The sequence below is a fragment of the Rhipicephalus microplus genome, chromosome 5 (assembly GCF_043290135.1).
Source record: "Rhipicephalus microplus isolate Deutch F79 chromosome 5, USDA_Rmic, whole genome shotgun sequence".
Lineage (NCBI taxonomy): Eukaryota > Metazoa > Arthropoda > Arachnida > Ixodida > Ixodidae > Rhipicephalus > Rhipicephalus microplus.
The window spans coordinates 2,930,467-2,948,823 of NC_134704.1; the positions used below are offsets into that span (position 1 = coordinate 2,930,467).

The 18,357-nt window shown below is 49.2% G+C and overlaps 1 protein-coding gene across 6 annotated transcripts in view; it reads right to left on the bottom strand.

The window, feature by feature from the left end:
* Positions 1-18,357, bottom strand: part of LOC119174039 (E3 ubiquitin-protein ligase SHPRH) — a 394,742-nt gene that overhangs the window by 322,158 nt on the left and 54,227 nt on the right. For all 6 annotated transcript variants that reach the window (XM_075894712.1, XM_075894713.1, XM_075894715.1 and 3 more), the window contains one exon: positions 17,068-17,302. In XM_075894712.1, coding sequence (XP_075750827.1) covers positions 17,068-17,302 — 235 coding nt within the window. The remainder of the gene's footprint in view (positions 1-17,067; positions 17,303-18,357) is intronic.

Sequence of the window (18,357 nt, forward strand, 5' to 3'; positions counted from 1 at the left end):
AAAGCAACAACGTGGCGTTCCGGGGATTTCTGCAGGCCAACGTTCCAAGGGCAAATTCGGGACAGCTGCTGATAAGTTCGGGACAGTCGAAAGATGCTGAAGCACCTCCGAGGCACCTCACCTGAGCATCGTCAAGGTCAACGGCTAGGCCCCGGAGTGCCTACGTCGCAGCCTTCAAAACCAAATGCCCGCTGCACCTGTCAGTAGAGCGAAGCTGCCAATGCAACCTTCTTCTCTCATAGCCATTCAAGCAATGCCAGACCATCACCTTGTTGTCTTGTGTTAGAGCTCATGTCACGTGCATCAAGCCGTGTACTCTTCCATGCAAGCACTCGTGCCTCTTCTGCGTGTTTTGTCCTCTTCGTTGTCTATTACTCATGACAAGTCTTTTTGCAAAGAAGTTTCAAGCCCGAGCACATATTGGGCTGCCCCTAGAGTACTCGGGTTCTATCCGGAAAATTTTTACTCGTTTTATCTTTCTTTTCTTTATTCCACGCGGTAGTGATTGCGTGTTCATTCCTTTCCAACAATAATGCCTGTAAAGGGTCTTATAGCAAAGCACGAGTATGGCTCTGCGGTGCAATGCTGTGCTACCACGGAGGTAGTTCGAATCCTGTTGCATCCTGGATAATCGCTAAAAATTTCTTCTCCTTATTTGATGCGATAGTCGCAGACAGCTAGAGCACCAAGAATAGCCGAACAGTTTTCTCTGTAAAAAAAATAGTCATAACATGAAGGTCCTGGCACCAAGATAATACAGATAACAAGGCACCACGAAAAGTAGCAGGAAGGATAAGAGAATAAAATGTGAACTAGAAAAAGAAATTTAGGACTGCAACACCCCATCATTCAACTGACATACCTGCCAAGTTCAAAGATTCTGAATACAGGAGATTTCCAGAACCAAAGAGGAGGGGGGCAGTCACGCTGAATTATTTGTTCCATTTGCTTGGCCCCAAAAGAAAACAAACAAGAAAACATCGGAAAAAACAAGATGGGAGTCGCAATCGCAAACATCGGCGTTGCAGTCTCACAATGACTTGGAGTGGCCGAACACACGAGGACAGAGTTTCCCACTAAGGTGAAAGTCCCAAAGTGGGAGCACAAATACAGTATTTACTCGTGTAATGAACCCGCCCCCCACCTTCGCCTTGAAAAAAAGAAAAACAAAACTTTTTTGTAATGTATCTGTCAATTTCATTTCGGTATAATAGCCAGTGCCGTTGACGATTGAAACAGCGTTAAATTAAGCAACTATATCACAAAATAACAATGCAATAAAAGTCAAAACATAGTTTTGCAACCATGCTAAACATTTGCGAGCAGTGCGAGCGCGGACGACATCAATCAAAATTTGAAAGTCGCGGATGGATGGATGTGGCTGTACCCTTTAGATCGGGCGGCGGCTAACGCCACCTAGCCGTATTACTTAGTGAACTAAACACTAGATTTATCGTTTTTTTTTTTTCTTTAAATAGTAAAGTTGGAGGGGTACTTTGCATTGAAGGGTTTAATTTTCACTCGTGCCTTGACTTTAGCCACCAATCAGATAACCTCCTTCTAGTTAAGTCTACCCGCTTAAAGTCTATTTTGCTCTCCCTGTCCCTAAACTCCAGTGCTTTGAAAAACTCTGCGCCATCATCCTGAACTATAGGGTGAAGCCCTTTACAGAACATTATCAAGTGTTCGGCAGTTTCTTCTTCCTCTCCACACGCACTGCATACTGTGTCTACCCCTTCGTATTTGGCCCGATATGTCTTGGTTCGCAATACTCCCGTCCTGGCCTCAAACAGCAGAGAACTACCCCGAGTATTATCATTGATCCTTTTCTTGGGGATTTCCTGCTGAAAAGTTCGATAGATCTCTAGTGCAGACTTCTTAATCATGCCAATTCTCCACATGTCAGTCTCCGTTTCCTTCACCTTCTTAACCGATATTTCTTTTAGTTTGGCCCCCTGCTGTTGTCTATTTACCCATCAATTTCCTGGTTCGCTTCCTCCATTTTGTATGGACATTAGTCATTTACAAGTAGCTGAAAACCTCCCTAGCTCAACGCTCCTCCCCCATTTCTCTCAATCACTTCTCAAATTTTATCTTGCTGCTAGCTTCCCTGCCCTCAAATGATGTCCATCCCATATCACCTTGTACTCCCTGATTTGGTGTATTCCCGTGACCTCCTAAAGCAAGCCTACCTATTCCACGTTACTTAATTTCTAATCTTGCTTCAACTTCTGACCTCAAGCAACAAGACCGCATTGCCGAACGTCCGCCCAGGAACCATGACCCCTTTCCATATTCCTCTCACAACATCATACCTAATGTATTTTTACAGTGCCCTATTTTTCATCACTGCTGCATTCCTGTTACCTTTCGTCGTCACGTATATTTCGTGTTCCCTTAAGTACTCGGCCCCATTGCTTATCCATACGCCCAGATATTTGTATTTATCTGTTATCTCTAGCGTGACTTCCTGTATTCTAAGCTCACTATCTTCGTTATCATTGAAAATCACGACTGCTGATTTTTCCTTACTCAATCTAAAATCTAACCTATCTCCCTCATTACCGCAGATGTCCATCAATCTCTGCAAATCTTCCTTGTTGTCGGCCATTAGCACTATATCATCTGCGTACATTAATGCTGGTAGTGCCTGATCAATGAGTTTTCCTTGTTTGACTAAAGAGAGGTTGAAGCCAAGTCCACTTCCCTCTAATTTGGCTTCTAATCCTTGTAGGTACATTATGAATAACAAGGGTGACAGTGGACACCGCTGCCTAAGTCCCCGTTTCACCTCTGTGGGCTTGGATACCTGTTTTTCCCACTTTATAACTACCTTGTTACTTTTATAGATTTCCTTTAAAAGATTAGTGACTCCATCTTCCACACCCATTGTGTCTGGTATTCCCCACAAGTCCTCTTGAACCATGCTATCGTACGCTCCCTTGATATCCGAAAATGCTAGCCACAGGGGCCTGAGTTCCTTTTCTGCTATTTCGATGCACTGCGTCAGTGAGAACAGATTGTCTTCCAACCTCCTGTGTTTCCGAAACTCATTCTGCAGTTCCCCCAGCACCCCCTCATCCTCTATCCATGCCTGCAGTCTTTCCTTTATAATCTGCATCGCCAGCCTGTAGACCACTGATGTCACAGTTATGGGACGGTAGTTGTTTATGTCATCTTTGTCCCCCTTTCCTTTATAAATCATGCTCATCCTGCTAAGTTTCCATCCATAAGGGACTTCACCATCGATTATTGTTCTGCTCACTGCCTCTCTAAAAGTCTGTTTAGACTTCTGACTCAATGTCTTTATCAGCATAATTGGAATGCCATCTGGGCCTGTTGATGTACTTGGAACCCTCTTCTCAGCCCTTTCCCACTCTCGTTGTGAAAATGTAGCCATTGTGCCACTTGATCCATCCCTGTCTATTGTGGTGCATAAGGCACTTCTTTGTTGAAATTTTTCTGTCACCCCTGTTCTTATATATTCAATAGCTTCGTTCCCTTCTAGCCTAGCACCTTGAGCTGTAGTTATAAACCTCTGCTCTAGATTTGTTTCATTTCTTGGGGAGTTTGGATGGTACCAAAATTTCACAGATGCCTTTCTGTCCTTTTTATGTACTTCTGCCAGCCACTGAGCACCCTTTCTTCTAATCTTTTCATTGATCAGGAGGGATGCTTCCCTTCTAGAGCTTAGAAAGATTTTCCATTTTCTTTCAACATCTGTCTGTTCACACCGTTGCTTAGCATGTCTGTGTTCCCTAGAGGCTTCCTGACGTTTTGCTATGGCTCTCTTAACTTCCTCATCCCACCAACCCTTGGGCTTGTGTCTTCTTTTCCGGGGTGACTTGTCACGTGCCTTAGCAAGCTCTAGCCCAAACAGTCTAATTAGATTTGTGTATGTCCACACATTTTATTATCCCCAGTGATTACTTTCTCAATTTGTTTAGTAGCAATTTCTATTTGCCTTTCTGAATAAAAATTTTCCTGTAATTGCTCATCTTGTCTCCTTCCCACTTTCGCTGCTCTTCCAAAACTTAGCTTGATATGTTTGTGATCACTACTGCGCCTTTTACAGCAAAGCGCCATCTGTTGAATGCAGGATAAAACTCTTTGTTCATAGTGCCACGCAAGCACAGCGGCATAAAAACAATGTGCATGGCCTTCAAACTGGTGGGCGCGTAACGTAGACACAAGCCGTGCGCTCGCTATTTCGAAGGCCATGCAAAACACAACCGTACCCATTGTGCCGACGGTGCGTTGTGCACCCGCTACGTTTGTGCACCACCATCCGACGCTGCGTTTTATTGCGATAGCAATTATATGGATACTCTTGGCTGGGTTTTGCCGCTGATGTAGGCATCACTCACCATATATATATATACGTATCTATATATATGTGAAAACTAATGAAAAAATGCTTCCCTCGCACGGCACCCAGCTCGGTCACGCGCCGACGTGTGGTTATCCCCCACGCGTACTTTGCCGGACAAATGAAGGGGGGAGGATTGTAAATGCTTGTGCACGCATGTTTATCTATTAGTATGGAGAATCGTGGGCCTTCCACTTTGACCGGAACGATTGCGTTCAGTTACTCTGCGCACAAAGATCCCTTCGCTAGCAGGACAGGCGCCATTTGCGAATAGAGTGCGCTTTTCAAACACAGCGAAGTAACAACTGGGGCACTTGTTACTTGTTATTTCGTGCTCATATCTGTAGCTGCGATTACGTTCAGTGTGTCGTTTTTGTCCACGTGATACGTGTCAAGCGGTAAACAATGTTAGTTCACTCTTTTCCTGTGTGTGTTGTTTCGTGCGTCATGTGTAGGTGAACAGCGTGGTGCACGTTTCGATCTTCTAGCCGTTCTCAGCCTTACATTCTAAGTTGTTGCTATCGTATTCATTGCTTCGCTCTTGCGGTGAAACTGCCATTTTTTTGTTGTCAGGTTTCTCGTTGTCAACTTAGTTGGGACACCTGCTGCGCAACGCACGTTGGGCCGGTAGGCTAGCTACACGGCTGGTAACATACAGCAAGCGCTAAAGCAATTAAACGGAGCGGCTGGACAACACTTCAGCGTTGGTCTGTGCGTTTTCGTTACGAGAGAAACAAAAAGAGCTTCAGGCTACAAAAAAGATTTGTTGCACATTTCACAGGACCAAACGCAAACAAAGCCGTCACGTAAAATTTTTGATGTTGTATTGTAACTCCTGTGACTTTTTTTCCCGCATACTAAGCCCTCCCCCCCAAATCGGCGTGAACTTCTTAGAAAAAAAGGTGGGTTCATTACGCGAGTAAATACGGTACTCCCAAAATTTCGCATCATCACAACAACCAGCAAAATCTATTTTCATCAAAGCAACTTGTGTATGTCTTCCTGGGACACACGTGAACGAACGGAACAGTGCAGCTCGCTGCCACAAAAGCGCGGGTCAAAGCTTTCTCGCTAATCGTTTTTTTTTACAGGAACGCCAAAACGCGCCTAGCCTTTTTTACGTCTTTACTACTGTAATCTTTCACTGTGTTAGCACATGCCTTTGGAGCTCGTAGATCCCTATCGCATCGCCGCGACCGCAGTTTTGTGCGTAGCGGTTGTAGCAAATGGGTAGTTCCGTCTTGATTCCGCATGCGCTCGCTGCGCTCGTGTCTTCAAAATTACGTCGTTTTATGCTATCTATGATGGCATCTGCCACGGTTTTGTCTACAGTTTGCGGAAAGCAGCGTTACTTTGACTGGTCAACCGTAAAACGTGGGCACACTTTCGAAGTTCTGTCAGTTACATCGTTGCCGTACATAATCGTTTGAAGAACGACTGTGGTTTCGTCCACAGGGTTGTGGCAACCACCACCACATGCACTCGTAGGAAACAGTTCATGCACTGGTCGCACACGTGCTTTTGAAGCCTCGAGCACACTGCTCTTGGCCTTCCTTCGACGACTTAGGTACTAAAGTTGATATTACCCGTCGCGATTAGGAAAAGTGTTCATAACATTCAAATTTTGGCCCAACGAACAAAGTGAAATTTTGCTGGAGAATATCACAAATTCGTATCTGCCACGGTTTCGCATCACTGAAATTAGATGAACGCTTCCTGAATTCGTAACGGCGATAGGAATAAAATACATGATTGAAGAAAGGAACTTATGTTAGCATTGGTATCGTGAGGGAAAATTGGACTGGGGATGGTAGGGTGAAGTGGTGCTGTGATCGATTTCGAGGGAACGGCATGTGACACCAAACACCCGAGCGAGGAAATACGAAGCATTGTCAGTGATGAGCCTTTCTGGGAAGCCGATCCGGCAAAACACTTCCTGCAGCTTCTCAAGCACCACTCGCGCTGTCACCTTCCGAAGAGGGAACAATTCCAACCATTCTGAAAAGTGATCAACGAATACCATCAGGTGAATGAACCCCTGCTTACTTCTGGGAAATAGTCCCATAAGATTGCAGGTGGCCACTTGCCACGGACGCTTACTGGCAATCGGTTTCATCAGACCGGGCGGTTTGCCACCCGTTGATTTCACCGTTTGACAGACGCGGCAAGAACGGCAATAGCGAAAAATGTCTTGCTTCATGCCAGGCCAGGTCACAACGCGGCTCAGTTTTGCAAAAACTGTCGAGCCACTCAGGATGACCGGCCATGGGTTCGTCGTGAAAGGATCGCAACAGTGCGGCTCTGAGACTTTTCGGCATGACCACCTTAAACGGGTCGATGGACTCGTCATCAGGGGCTATATGCTTCAGCAGGAGCCAGTAATGGTCCAGCAAATATGAATCCGCCAGGGACTCAGCGACACACACTGGTTCTAGCCCCCTATTCGCGCCCGCTGCAGGGCAAGCAGCGTCAGGGCACTCCATCTCTCTGAGAACGTCGCACATTTTGTGACAAAACGGGTCACTTTGCTGAGCCTTCAAAAACTCTTCTCTGCTGAAAGCGATGCCCATTCTCCCAAAATGGGGGATTCTGGTATCGCGCCCACTCAGGACGACAGCAACAACCACTTGAGTCGACGTCACGAGTTCGCTCTCGGCCTCGTGGCCTTCGGAAACCTCCCCCGCTCGGCCGCTTCGCGGTGTGCCGATTACTTGGCTTCTTTGAGAACAGCTCCTAAACCCAGATCGCTCGCATCAGTTTGTACTGCGAATGGTCTGGTCAGGTCAGGGAGCTTGAGCTGCGCTGTCTCCGCTATGACGTTAGACAGTCGGCAAAACGCCTCCTGCTGCTCAAGTCCCCAATGCCACTCAGCAGATTTACCCAAGAGTTTTCTCAAGGGCGCCTGCAGTCAGGCACAGGACGGAATGAAGGAACGGTAAAAGTTGACCCTTCCTAAAAAGCGGCGAAGGCCACGTACGTCCTTGGGCACGGGAAAATCGAGAATAGCTCGAAGTTTCTCCCGAATCGGCTCTATGGAGCCTTCGCTCAGTGTAAACCTGAGTAACAGAACACGGGTCTGTGCTAATTGGACCTTAGCGGGATTTAATGTCATCCCGGCGGTCCTCATCCTCTCGAGTACAACTGCAAGATGGGCCAAGTGCTCTTCGAAAGTTCGTGAATAAATCACAATGTTGTAGAGGTAGCACATGCAGTATGACCACTTCGCTTTCCCGAGGACGCGGTCCATGAGTTTTTGAAACCTCGCAGGAGCATTGCAAAGACCAAGGGGCATACGAGTAAACTCAAACAACCTTCTGTGGGACGTGAACGCAGTTTTACACTGGTCACGGTTACCCATCCGGACCTGTAAGTAACCTTTAGAGGTGTCAAGCGTGTTAAAGTACCGTGCATCACCCAGGTTACCTACGATGGAGTTTATCGTGGGGAGCGGACAGGCATCCTTATGAGTCACACCATTCAGACGGCGATAGTCGACGCAAAGCCGATGACTGCCATCTTTCTTAGGCACCAACACAATTGGAGATACCCAGGAGCTAGACGAGTGCCGAATAATGCCAGCCGCAAGCTTGTCGTCCAGCAACTTATCGATAATCTGCCTATTGGCGAGACTGACAAGCCTGGGGTTACACTTCAAAGGAAGCGCGTCACCAGTTTCGATCACATGGCTCACTAAATCGGTGCAGCCAGGTTGATCGTCGAAGATTTCGTCGTACTGATGTAACAGTGTCGACAGACGAGCCTTCTGTGCATCATCCAACTGAGTTGCGCAGGTGATCAAAGGATGTAGTGCCTCTTAGTGTCGTGTCGGTCGATCCACACAGGGGTTTCGAGCCAACGAGCGGGGAACGCCAGGGTATGACCCCGTAGTTGGCACACAACACGGTTCGTGCCGCGCCTCTCGTTCCCAAAGGGGACTGTGAGAGGGCAAATGCGTTGAGCAGGGGCTTGGCCCCGAACTCTGCACAGGGCACGTTTCCGACGCTTCTGCGGCAAAGGCAACAGTAAGCACCGGCGGGCTGATGAACGGCTTGAGTTGGCAAAAAGGGCCATCACGATAGCCGCCATTCGCAATGTCCACAACGATACTTGTTTTAATGAGAAAGTTCCGACCGAGAATCACTAGAACATTGAGCCCCAAAGATGAACAAGACGGCACCGTCTCAATCAATCTCCCTATCTGACAGTCAATCTTGCAGCGCCTGCTGAATAAGCCACGCCTTTCGCAAGGGTGAATGTCGTTCCGCTGTCCCGCAAGCGCACTGAGTGCTTCTGCAAGTGGGACAATACCTGTTTGCCGAACAACGAGGCGCTAGCGCCCGTGTCCAGCAAAGCTGAAAATTCATGGCCGGCAATGGTGACCGGAATGAACGGCGCGTGCGTATCAGCAAGAAAAGTGCTTGCCCTGCACATAGAGGAAAGAAGCAAGGGTTGGGTTGCTCGTGCATTCACGAACGACCCAGAAAACCTGTTTCCCTGCCTCGCAGGAGGCCTGGATTTGGTGCATTCCCTTGCTATCTATGTGCCCTCTTTCATGGCAGCGGTAACAGCACACTCCACCACGGTCTGTTTTCCCAGATGGAGCAGCCTCGAGCTGTCGTGATCGGCTCGCTACGTTATCACAGGATACGTTTCTGCGAGCCCCATCTCCCCCATTACGTTGGGTCAGAAAGCGTCCCTGTGCGGAGGTTTCAGGTGGAGCAGGGCAGACTGCCCGCCTTTCATGCGTAAAGGGGTCAAGAGCGCGATCACTCAACTCCTACGCACAGCCGGTTGCAGCTGCAAAGGCGGCGCAGAGAGGCTTTTACCATTGGGGAAGGTTCATGACCCCTCTCCAAGCGCAGCGTGGCTCAAGGGCACCGCTGGCTGGCGGCGTCGGGCGATAGGCATGTCCGGCGAGACGGTCGCCTTGAATGCGCTTCGCTTTGGCGGCCAACTCCTCCAAGTCACGAAAGCGGCCGCCGTGCAGGCATACGGAAAAAGTCGGATGTGCCTGCTGTATCACCCTTTCGACGCGTTCCTCATTCCAGGCTCGGGGCTCAGCGATAGAAATAAGTTAATCTATTGCACGTACATACTCCTGTGAAGACTCGACAGGAGCTTGTGTACGGAGCTCGAGCTCTCGCCGCATCCTACTTTCGTAGTCAGCGGGTGGAAATTCATGCAAAAAGACCGCACGAAACTCCTCGAGGGTTGCTGCATGGTAACCGGTAAGCCGATACAATCACTCCGCCGCGTCAGTCAGTGCAGCTGGAACAACACGTTCGAGCACCACCTGATCATCCAAACCCGTTCCTCTCTGATAACGAGACAGAGAGTCGAGGTAATCTCGGGCGGTGAGCAGATCACCGTATCCGCTATAGGTTGGCACAGGCAACATAACAGCGGGATGGATGACCGCTTTTCGGAGCAACCGAAAGCGTTTGCACAGCTCCCGAGAGTGCTTGGATCTACTGCACGCCGTTTTGCCGCAACGTCTGCGTCGTCGCACCGGCTTCGTAGGAAGCTGTTGGTGCGTTAGCAGCGCGGTCGAACGAAGGTGAGCAGCCGCCCAGCTCAATCAGTGGGGGGGTTTCAAACAGACCACCGTCCTGCGCGCCATTCCCAGAGCAAAATAGGCTCCTTGTAGGATTTGCCTGTTGTCTACCATCGACAATTCAGGTGCCTGCGCCCCGTCAATTCCGCAGGGAACCGACTGCAAGCGCTGTTCAGGTAGGGCAAGAGGCCCATTCCAAACGACGCGCCACCTCTAAAGGGAGCGACTAGGTGTCTCGTGTCGTCACCGCAATAGGGGGTGCCGACTCGGACGGGTGCCGAAGGGTTCCCGTCAATAGAGACAATGGCCTCCTTGTGCAACGCGGCATGCCACGAAGCAGACATGGTGCGACGAGCCCGAATCACACAGGCGAACTGACTCGCTAAGAGCAGTCGAAAGCTAGAGCTTTTGATACCGTGTTGGGCGCCAGTGTAGTGTACATGCATCCCGAAGGAGTGCGGCCACTAGCGTGGGCCCGGTCTTAGTGAGCCGCAGGGCACGCGTTAACCGTCGCCGTGGCGAGAACACGATACTGCTCAAGGTCACAACACTTTGTAGTCTGTGGCAACACCAAACGCAGTACAGCCCGTTGCAAAGGTGCGGCGGGAAAGCAAATGGGCTTATTCACGCCACAGGCATAAAGTACTACACAGGGTGCCACTAGCACGTCTCCGTGATAAAGGTAATCCATGGAGACACCGGGACCAAGGCCCGGTTGCTCGAGCGAGGGCGAAGGCGCTCGCATTGGCTTCAGCGGGAGACGGGTCGGCGTAGCTAGGTCACGCACTAGGACACCGTACCTTCCTTCGGCCGAGGGTACGCAGAGGGGCAACAAAAGGCAAGCATTCGCCTCGGGCGCGAGGCGCCGTCAGCAAAGTCTGACGAGCCCCGAACGACGCGAGTCGACGGACGGAAAAGATTGCGTGGCTCACCGTCAGCTGTCCCGGAGAGTATCTGGCCCGCTCCCGACACATGCACGCAAAACCTCTCGGGAGAATCCGCGCACGGCGCTACAGTCTACATCTGCTACCGGTTGAGAGGGTTAAACGTCACTCCGCTTCCCCAGTGCAGCAGACAGCGGAGGACGGGAGACATGTCGGGACATAAGAACGGCAGAAAAGGCGGCAAAGCACGCGCAAAGGCAGCGGGCTAGCCTCAATTTCCACATGTGATATTTTCAGAAGATGTGTTATATCAAAGTTGATAGCCACTCAACCACTTCACGATTTTTTCAAAAGCATCACTTGGACGTAGCTGGTCACTGGTGCAGTCTGTCCTCGCACAGTTTAACTTGCACCGGAATATTGCAAACACTACCATTGTTATGGGGGTTCATTGAGGTACAAAGCGACCGGGAGGATAGCAGGCAAAGTGTAGCCAGGGGGCAAACAGCTGAGCGAGCTAGGCGATGGCAATGCGCTTCCGCATGTGTCTATCCTCTTCCTCACAATAACCTTTAGTATCGAGAGGTAGCCATCCTGGTGACCTAGAGAGAGGCCAGAGGGTCCTAATATGATTTGAGATGGTTAATGTGGACTGTTTCTCGCCCCGGACGACGAAGGTCGGAAGATGGTGTAACGGGTTCAATCACATAATAAACAGGAGAGGTCTGCGTAACCACGTGGTGGGGTGTGTGATACTTCGGTAGAAGCTTAGACGAAAGGCCGGGAACAGCAATAAGCGAGACCCAAAGCCATGCGAGAAAGTCGATGGTAAAAGGGTCAGGAGGGATGTCGCAGTCGTGACGCTGTTTTTGGCGACACCATTGGTCGTAGCTAAAAGAACGGGCCAGTTGTCAGCATTTCTCAGCGTGGTGAGCCACCGCAGCCACAGGCTGGTAGTCGTCAACGTGTGGATGATGTGGTAGAATCGTATCAATGTTGCTGGAGGGTTCACAGCCGTATAGCAAGAAGAATGGTGAGAATCCGGTGGTGGCTTGGGAGGTTGTGTTGTAGGCGAATGTGACAAACGGAAGAACAAGATCCCAATTGCAGTGGTCTGACGCAACGTACATCGACAACATGTCACTAAGAATTCGGTTAAATCGTTCCGTTAATCTGTTTTTCTGTGGGTGATTTGCGGTAGTGGCTCGGTGAATAATTCTGCATTCAGATAGGAGTGATTGCAACACGTCTGAGAAAAATACACGACCCCGATCACTGAGCAGTTCCTGAGGGGCGCCATAGCAGAGAACAAAGCTGCGTAGAATAAACAAGGAAGCGTCTTTGGATGTTGCGGCAGGTAATGCAGCGGTTTCGGCGTATCTTGTCAAGTGATCCACGGCGACGACAATCCAGCGGTTGCCAGCACCAGTGCATCGCTAGTTGCCAGCGCCAGTGCATGAGAGAGGCCCGTACAAGTCAACGCCGACGCAATGAAATGCGTGGGCTGGACAGGGAAGCGGCTGGAGAGATGCTGTGGAGAGGTGCGACACTGGTTTGCATCATTGGCAGGCGAGGCATGAGCGGACGTATTTGCAGACGAAGCTGTACATTCCGCGCCAATAATAGCGTAGCCGAAGGTGCATGAATGTCTTGAGCACCCCGCCACAGCAACACTGAGGGGAAAGCCAAACATAGATTGCGACGAAGATGGCGGGGCACGACCAATAATTACGTGCCGCCATCGTTGTGGTAGGTACGGCGGTATAAAAGACCATCGTGGATAGCATAATGCTGCACCTGGCAGCGTAGCGCTCGTGGAGCCAAGGTGGTCAGGGGGTTTGACAAAAATTTCAGAATTGTGGCGATCCATGGGTCATTTCATTGCTCAGAAGCCATGTCCAAAATGTCAAGTGGCGAAATATCATGATTGTGACTAGATGCCTTGGCGTATGAAATGAGTGGGAAGCCTGACAGGGTGTCAGCATCAGAGTGTTGTTGGCCAGAACGATATATGACACGGATGTCGTATTCCTGGAGTCAGAGGGCCCACCGAGCCAGGCAATCTCACGTGTTCTTGAGATTTGACAACCAACACAGAGCGTAGTGATCTGTTATGACGTCAAAAGGATGACCACAAAGATAAGAGCGAAACTTTTGTAGAGCCCATATGATGGTCAGGCACTCTTTTTCGGTTACGGTGTAATTGGTCTCAAGTTTTGTGAGTGCACGACTGGCCTATGCAACCACGTATTCGGCGTTAATATTGTCACGTTCTGCGAGCACAGCACCAAGGCCGACACCACTGGCATCAGTGTGAATATCTATGCGTGCGCTCGAAGCAAAGTGACGCAAAAGTGGTGGAGACAAAAGCAGGCAACGAAGTGTCGTAAACGCATCGTCACAAGCTTCTGACCAGGTAGATAGTTTGTTGTCGCCTTGGAGGAATGCATTGAGAGGTGCGATGACAGTAGCGAAATTTCGAACAAAAGCGCCGAAAATAAAAGCATAGGCCAATGAAGGTGCACAGTGCTTTCAGGTTAGTAGGCTTCAGGAACTCGGATATGGCACGAAGTTTAGCAGGATCAGGAAGAATGCCTTCTTTGGAGACTGTGGCCTAGTATAGTTAGTTTTCAAGTAGCAAATAAGGACTTTTTCAAGTCAAGCTTGAGACCGGCATTTTGGACACAGCTCAATACTTGATGCAACCGTTGTAGATGGGACTGGAAATCTGGCGAAACGACGACAATATCCTCTAAATAACAGAGGCAAGTGTGCCACTTTAGAGACGCGTAAGGCGCCGTCCATCAAGCGTTCAAAGTTGGCGGGCACGTTACAGAGACGAAATGGCAATACAGTGAATTCGTACAATCCATTTGGTGTTACAAACACGCTTCTCCAGCGGTCAGCCTCAGCCATTGGCACTTGCCAGTAGCCAGAGCGGAGACCCAAGGAAGAAAAGAACTCTGCTCCTTGCAAGCAGTCGAGTGCGTCATCAATTTGTGGCAACAGATACACATCCTTTCGGGTAATATTGTTAAGCCGGCCATAACCGACACAAAATCATATTGTGCCATCTTTCTTCCAGACAAGGACGAAAGGTGATGCCCAGGGGCTATTGAAAGATGACACTGCGTTTAAGCATGTCATTCACCTGGGTATAGAGAAGGCGCCTTTCGCTTGCTGATACTCGGTAGGGACGCAGTCAAATGGGCGCATGGCTTCCTGTGTCGATAGTATGCGAAACAGTCGTTGTGCGGCGGAGTGCCCTTGCTCAAAAGAGGAAGAGAAATCGTCGAGCAACCAAAGAAGTTGGTCGTTGTGTCGTCGTAAGGTCACTGGCTATAGCTGGTGTTCAAAATCGCGGTAGTGGCCGAGGAGTTGATGTCTAGAGAGAAGCCGTATCAGTGGGGTCGTCCATGGTGTCGAATATTGAAGATGACGCCAGCAGTTTAGTTTTGCCGAGAGTTTCCTGGCGGCGCAAAGTGATTGGCTCGGGCGATGGATTGGTGATGTACATCACAGAGGCGCCTGAATGGAACTCGAAAACAGCAAATGACAATGACACTGATCAGCGGCGAACTAGAAGTGCAGACGGTACGAAAAGCACTAAGCCGCCGTCTTCAGAGTAACAAGAGATAGAGACAAGAACAGTAGACAGGGCAGGCACAATGGTGTCGTCACAAACTGTGATTTTGCGACACGCGTTTTTGTCATTGATGACGTCTGCCGAAAACAGAAACAACTCGAGTTCAGCACGGGTTCAATTGATGACCGCACGATGTGTTGAGAGGAAATCCCACCCTAATATGACGTCGTGGGAACAAGATGGCAACACAATAAATTCGATCACATAAAGAACATCTTGGATGACAACACGGGCTGTGCAGGCACTGGATAGCTCGATGTGCTGCGCGTTGGCTGTTCGAAGGGATAGTCCAGAAACAGGCGTCGTGGCTTTTCCAATATGGCAGCAAATTCGGACATCAATTGCTGAAAGAACAGCGCCAGTGTCGACAAGGGCTAGCGTCCATGTTCCTTCTATAGGGACTTCAATAACGTTTTGGGGAGAAATTCGAGGCCTTATGCATTTGGCCGGAACCGCAGTTCTTGCCTCCTGAACTGCGCTACTTAGTTTTCCTGGTGCACAAGGCTCCGCCGTCGGTGCGTAGGGGAAAGGGAGCGGCGGTGATGAGAAGGCGAGCCATGAGAGGAGGGTGGGGCACGGGAGGTAGGATCAGATCCGTAGTCATCTGAATAACTGCAGTGGGGTTGAGGCGGCGCATACGTGACCCTTGGTAGATGCACACTGATGGAGATAGGCGATGCATGAAAGTGACAGTAATGGGCCACATGTCCAACAAGGTCACAATGAAAACAAATAGGACGGTTTTCTTCCATGCACCAAGGTTCGTCGGCTCGTGCGTACTGTACAGCTGGACGGCGGGCGGCGATACCGGCGGGCGAATAGGCGGACTACGTGGGCTGTAACCTTGCAGCACAGGCCTGGAAGCGACTGCGGCGCATGTCAGGGGAGCAGCAGTCGGAACCTGATGGACAGAAGGCGCGACTTCTTCGGCGACCTGGTCCCTGATAATGTTTTGGAGAATAGGTGCCAACGAGGAATTCGACAGGTCGTGAACAAGCGGCATCAACAAAAGCTGGCGAGCGACCTCTTCACAGATGAAATCCTTAATCTGTAGCAGCAGAGATGAGTTGTCAGGAGCAACAGCCAATCCCGACATTGAAGTCGCCTGTGGATAATAGTGGCGCGTGGCTGTGTGTTGTTTGCACAGCTCATCAAGACTTTGGCAAAGACTGACAAGTTCAGACACTGTGGATGGGTTCTTTGCGAGAAGCATCTGAAAGGAGTCGTCTTCAATCCCTTTCAAAATATGCCTGATCTTATCGGCATCGACCATTGCAACATCAACGCGGTAACACAGGTCGACAACGTCTTCAATGTAGCTGGTGAATGTTTCACCATTCTGCTGCGCGCGGCCACGCAACCATTGCTCGGCTCTTAGCTTGAGAACAGCGGGGAGCCCAAATACTTCCGTCACGTGCGTTTTGAAAGCAGCCCATGATGGAAAGTCACGTACGTGGTTTCGATGCCACACGCTGGCGACACGACTAAAATAAAATGACATGTTGTTGAGCTTCACAGCGTCATCGGTTGATCACGCTTATCCGTTCGTATTCGGCGAGCCAGTCTTCAACATCCTCATCTTCTGTACCGCTCAAGATTGGTGGGTCGCGTTGACGCGATGGGCCAGGGCAGACCAATGTAGGCACCAGGACAGCAGGTTGTTGCTGCGGTTTATTTGGAACTTCATCCAGCATCGTAGAGGCTGGCTTGAGTTTCCGGCTGCGAAATTCCAGGTTGTCGCTACCCAGCAGCTCCACCACTTGTTACGGAGGGGTTCATTGAGGCACACGGCGACCGGGAGGATAGCAGCAACAGTAGGCAAAGCATAGCAAGGGGCGAACAGCCGAGCGAGCCAGGCGATGGCAATGCGTTTCCGAATGTGTCTATATTCTTCCTCACACCATTCATAATGAGACAAAACAAACATGGTTTGAGTTTATTCAACCATGTGACAACTACCTAAAAACGCTGCATACATGGTTTGGTGCAAACGGAAAAAAGGTGCATGTCGCAGCTTTACTGGCCATCTTCACCCCCCCCCCCCCTCCCAAAAAAAAACACCTATATCACTAAATTACAAAAAATTACAGGCAGAGGAAAACTTCGACATAAAGAAATGTGCATGTGGCCCATGACAGTGAATAGCAAAATGGCAACTGAGAAATGCATTCAAGTAGAGAATCATATGGAGAGCCATAGTCAAAGGGAAAGCCTTCGGGTGAAAGGTTCTTGAATGGAACATGGCATACGACTCTCACTGCCTTGAGGATAAAGTGAACAGGCCTAGCTGAGACTTTCTCCTAAACTAGAACTTTTTTTTGGCCGCTCTGTGTTTTTGAGCAGCTTGGCATGGTGAGTTCTGGTGTAAATGTCATTGCAATTTTGAACACCCACAGTTAGCATATTGGCCAGAAAAAAGACTTTGCCATGGAACCTATTATTTTTTTTCCTACATAACATAATGTGGACAGACAGCTACAATTTTCCCTTAACCTGGGAACTTGAAGCCTCTGGCACCTTCACAGTTGTTTGTAACGCATCAGAAGAGCCCAAATTTACATGTTCCATAGACTCCAGCTAACAGAGACATCGTAAGAAAGAGGAAGATACTCACTGTTGACGTGTGGCAAGTTGGTGTAGTGGAGCTCCTTCTTGAGCACCTCATAAGTGGTCAGCACAATGTCATACTTGGAAAATGTCAGAGGCGAGACAAAGCCATGGTCCTGCACTCCTCGATATTCCATCACACGCAGCACATTGTCCTTTTGGTGCCGTTCAATCTCTTCCAGCCACTGGAAGCTAATGCTGGATGGCGACACTATCAGGGTGCTTTTTACGGCTATCTTCTCCTGCCAAAAAGAGGAAGAAATCATTAACTGAAGTCTTGTATTTTTTTCTATTTCTCTCACTCTATCATGCTCTCTTCCTCCTCCTCAACTTCACACCTCTCAACCTCACTGCTTTTTTACATCTCCTTTCATATACACTACTGCACAAGCCTACAATATGCTCTGTTAGCTTGCCGGAACGGCCCATTGGTTTTCTATAAATTTCTATCTCTCTCACTCTATCTAAGCTCTCTCCCTTTCCCTCCTCTCAACCTCACTACATTTTTTCATCCCCTTTGGTATACACTACTGCACAAGGCTACAATGTGCTGTCAGCTTGCCGGGACAGCCCAGCGGTTTTCTGTCTTTTCTATTTCACTTTATCTATGCTCTCTCTCTTTCCTTCCTCCTCACTTTCAGACCTCTCAGCCTCACTGCTTTTTTATCCCCTTTGGTATTACACTGGGTATCTCCTCTGGCAGCCAGAGGGTCAGCCAGGTAGTCGCGGTCAGGACAGGAAATAGCCTCGTGGTCACGTGTGTGGGCAATCTTGAGACAACCCAAAGCTGTACGAAAATTGCAAAATTAAACGCTGAGACAACCAGCGTAAGCACTAAACAAACGCTACTGTCATGGCAGGAAACAAAACAGTGCGCCTCATGCGCGATAGTTTTTTTTTTTTTTTTTTGCATTGTCTGCTTGGAAATGCGTGGATAAGTTTGCCGAAGAGCTGAAATAATATTGTCACTATTCACCATAAACCAAACACCGAGATCTTCATCCAAGAACCAATGACGTGTTTTATACAGCAGCCAAAAGCAAGGACATAAATACAAATGCATTGTTTGATTCAGTCAATGTTCCATTTCATGAGATTGTTGAAGCACACATTGTCTTCGTTGTCTGCCCATTTCAAGCGTGGCATTTCCGAGCCAGTCATTCATCCATAAAGTCACATTGTACAAGCGATGGTCCTTCGCAGAGTCACTCGCTCGTATACAGTTTGTGGCGCACTACGCGCACAAGTTCAGGTCGGAGCTAACACCGCCTTGTACAGTTTGGGCTATCCGGGACGA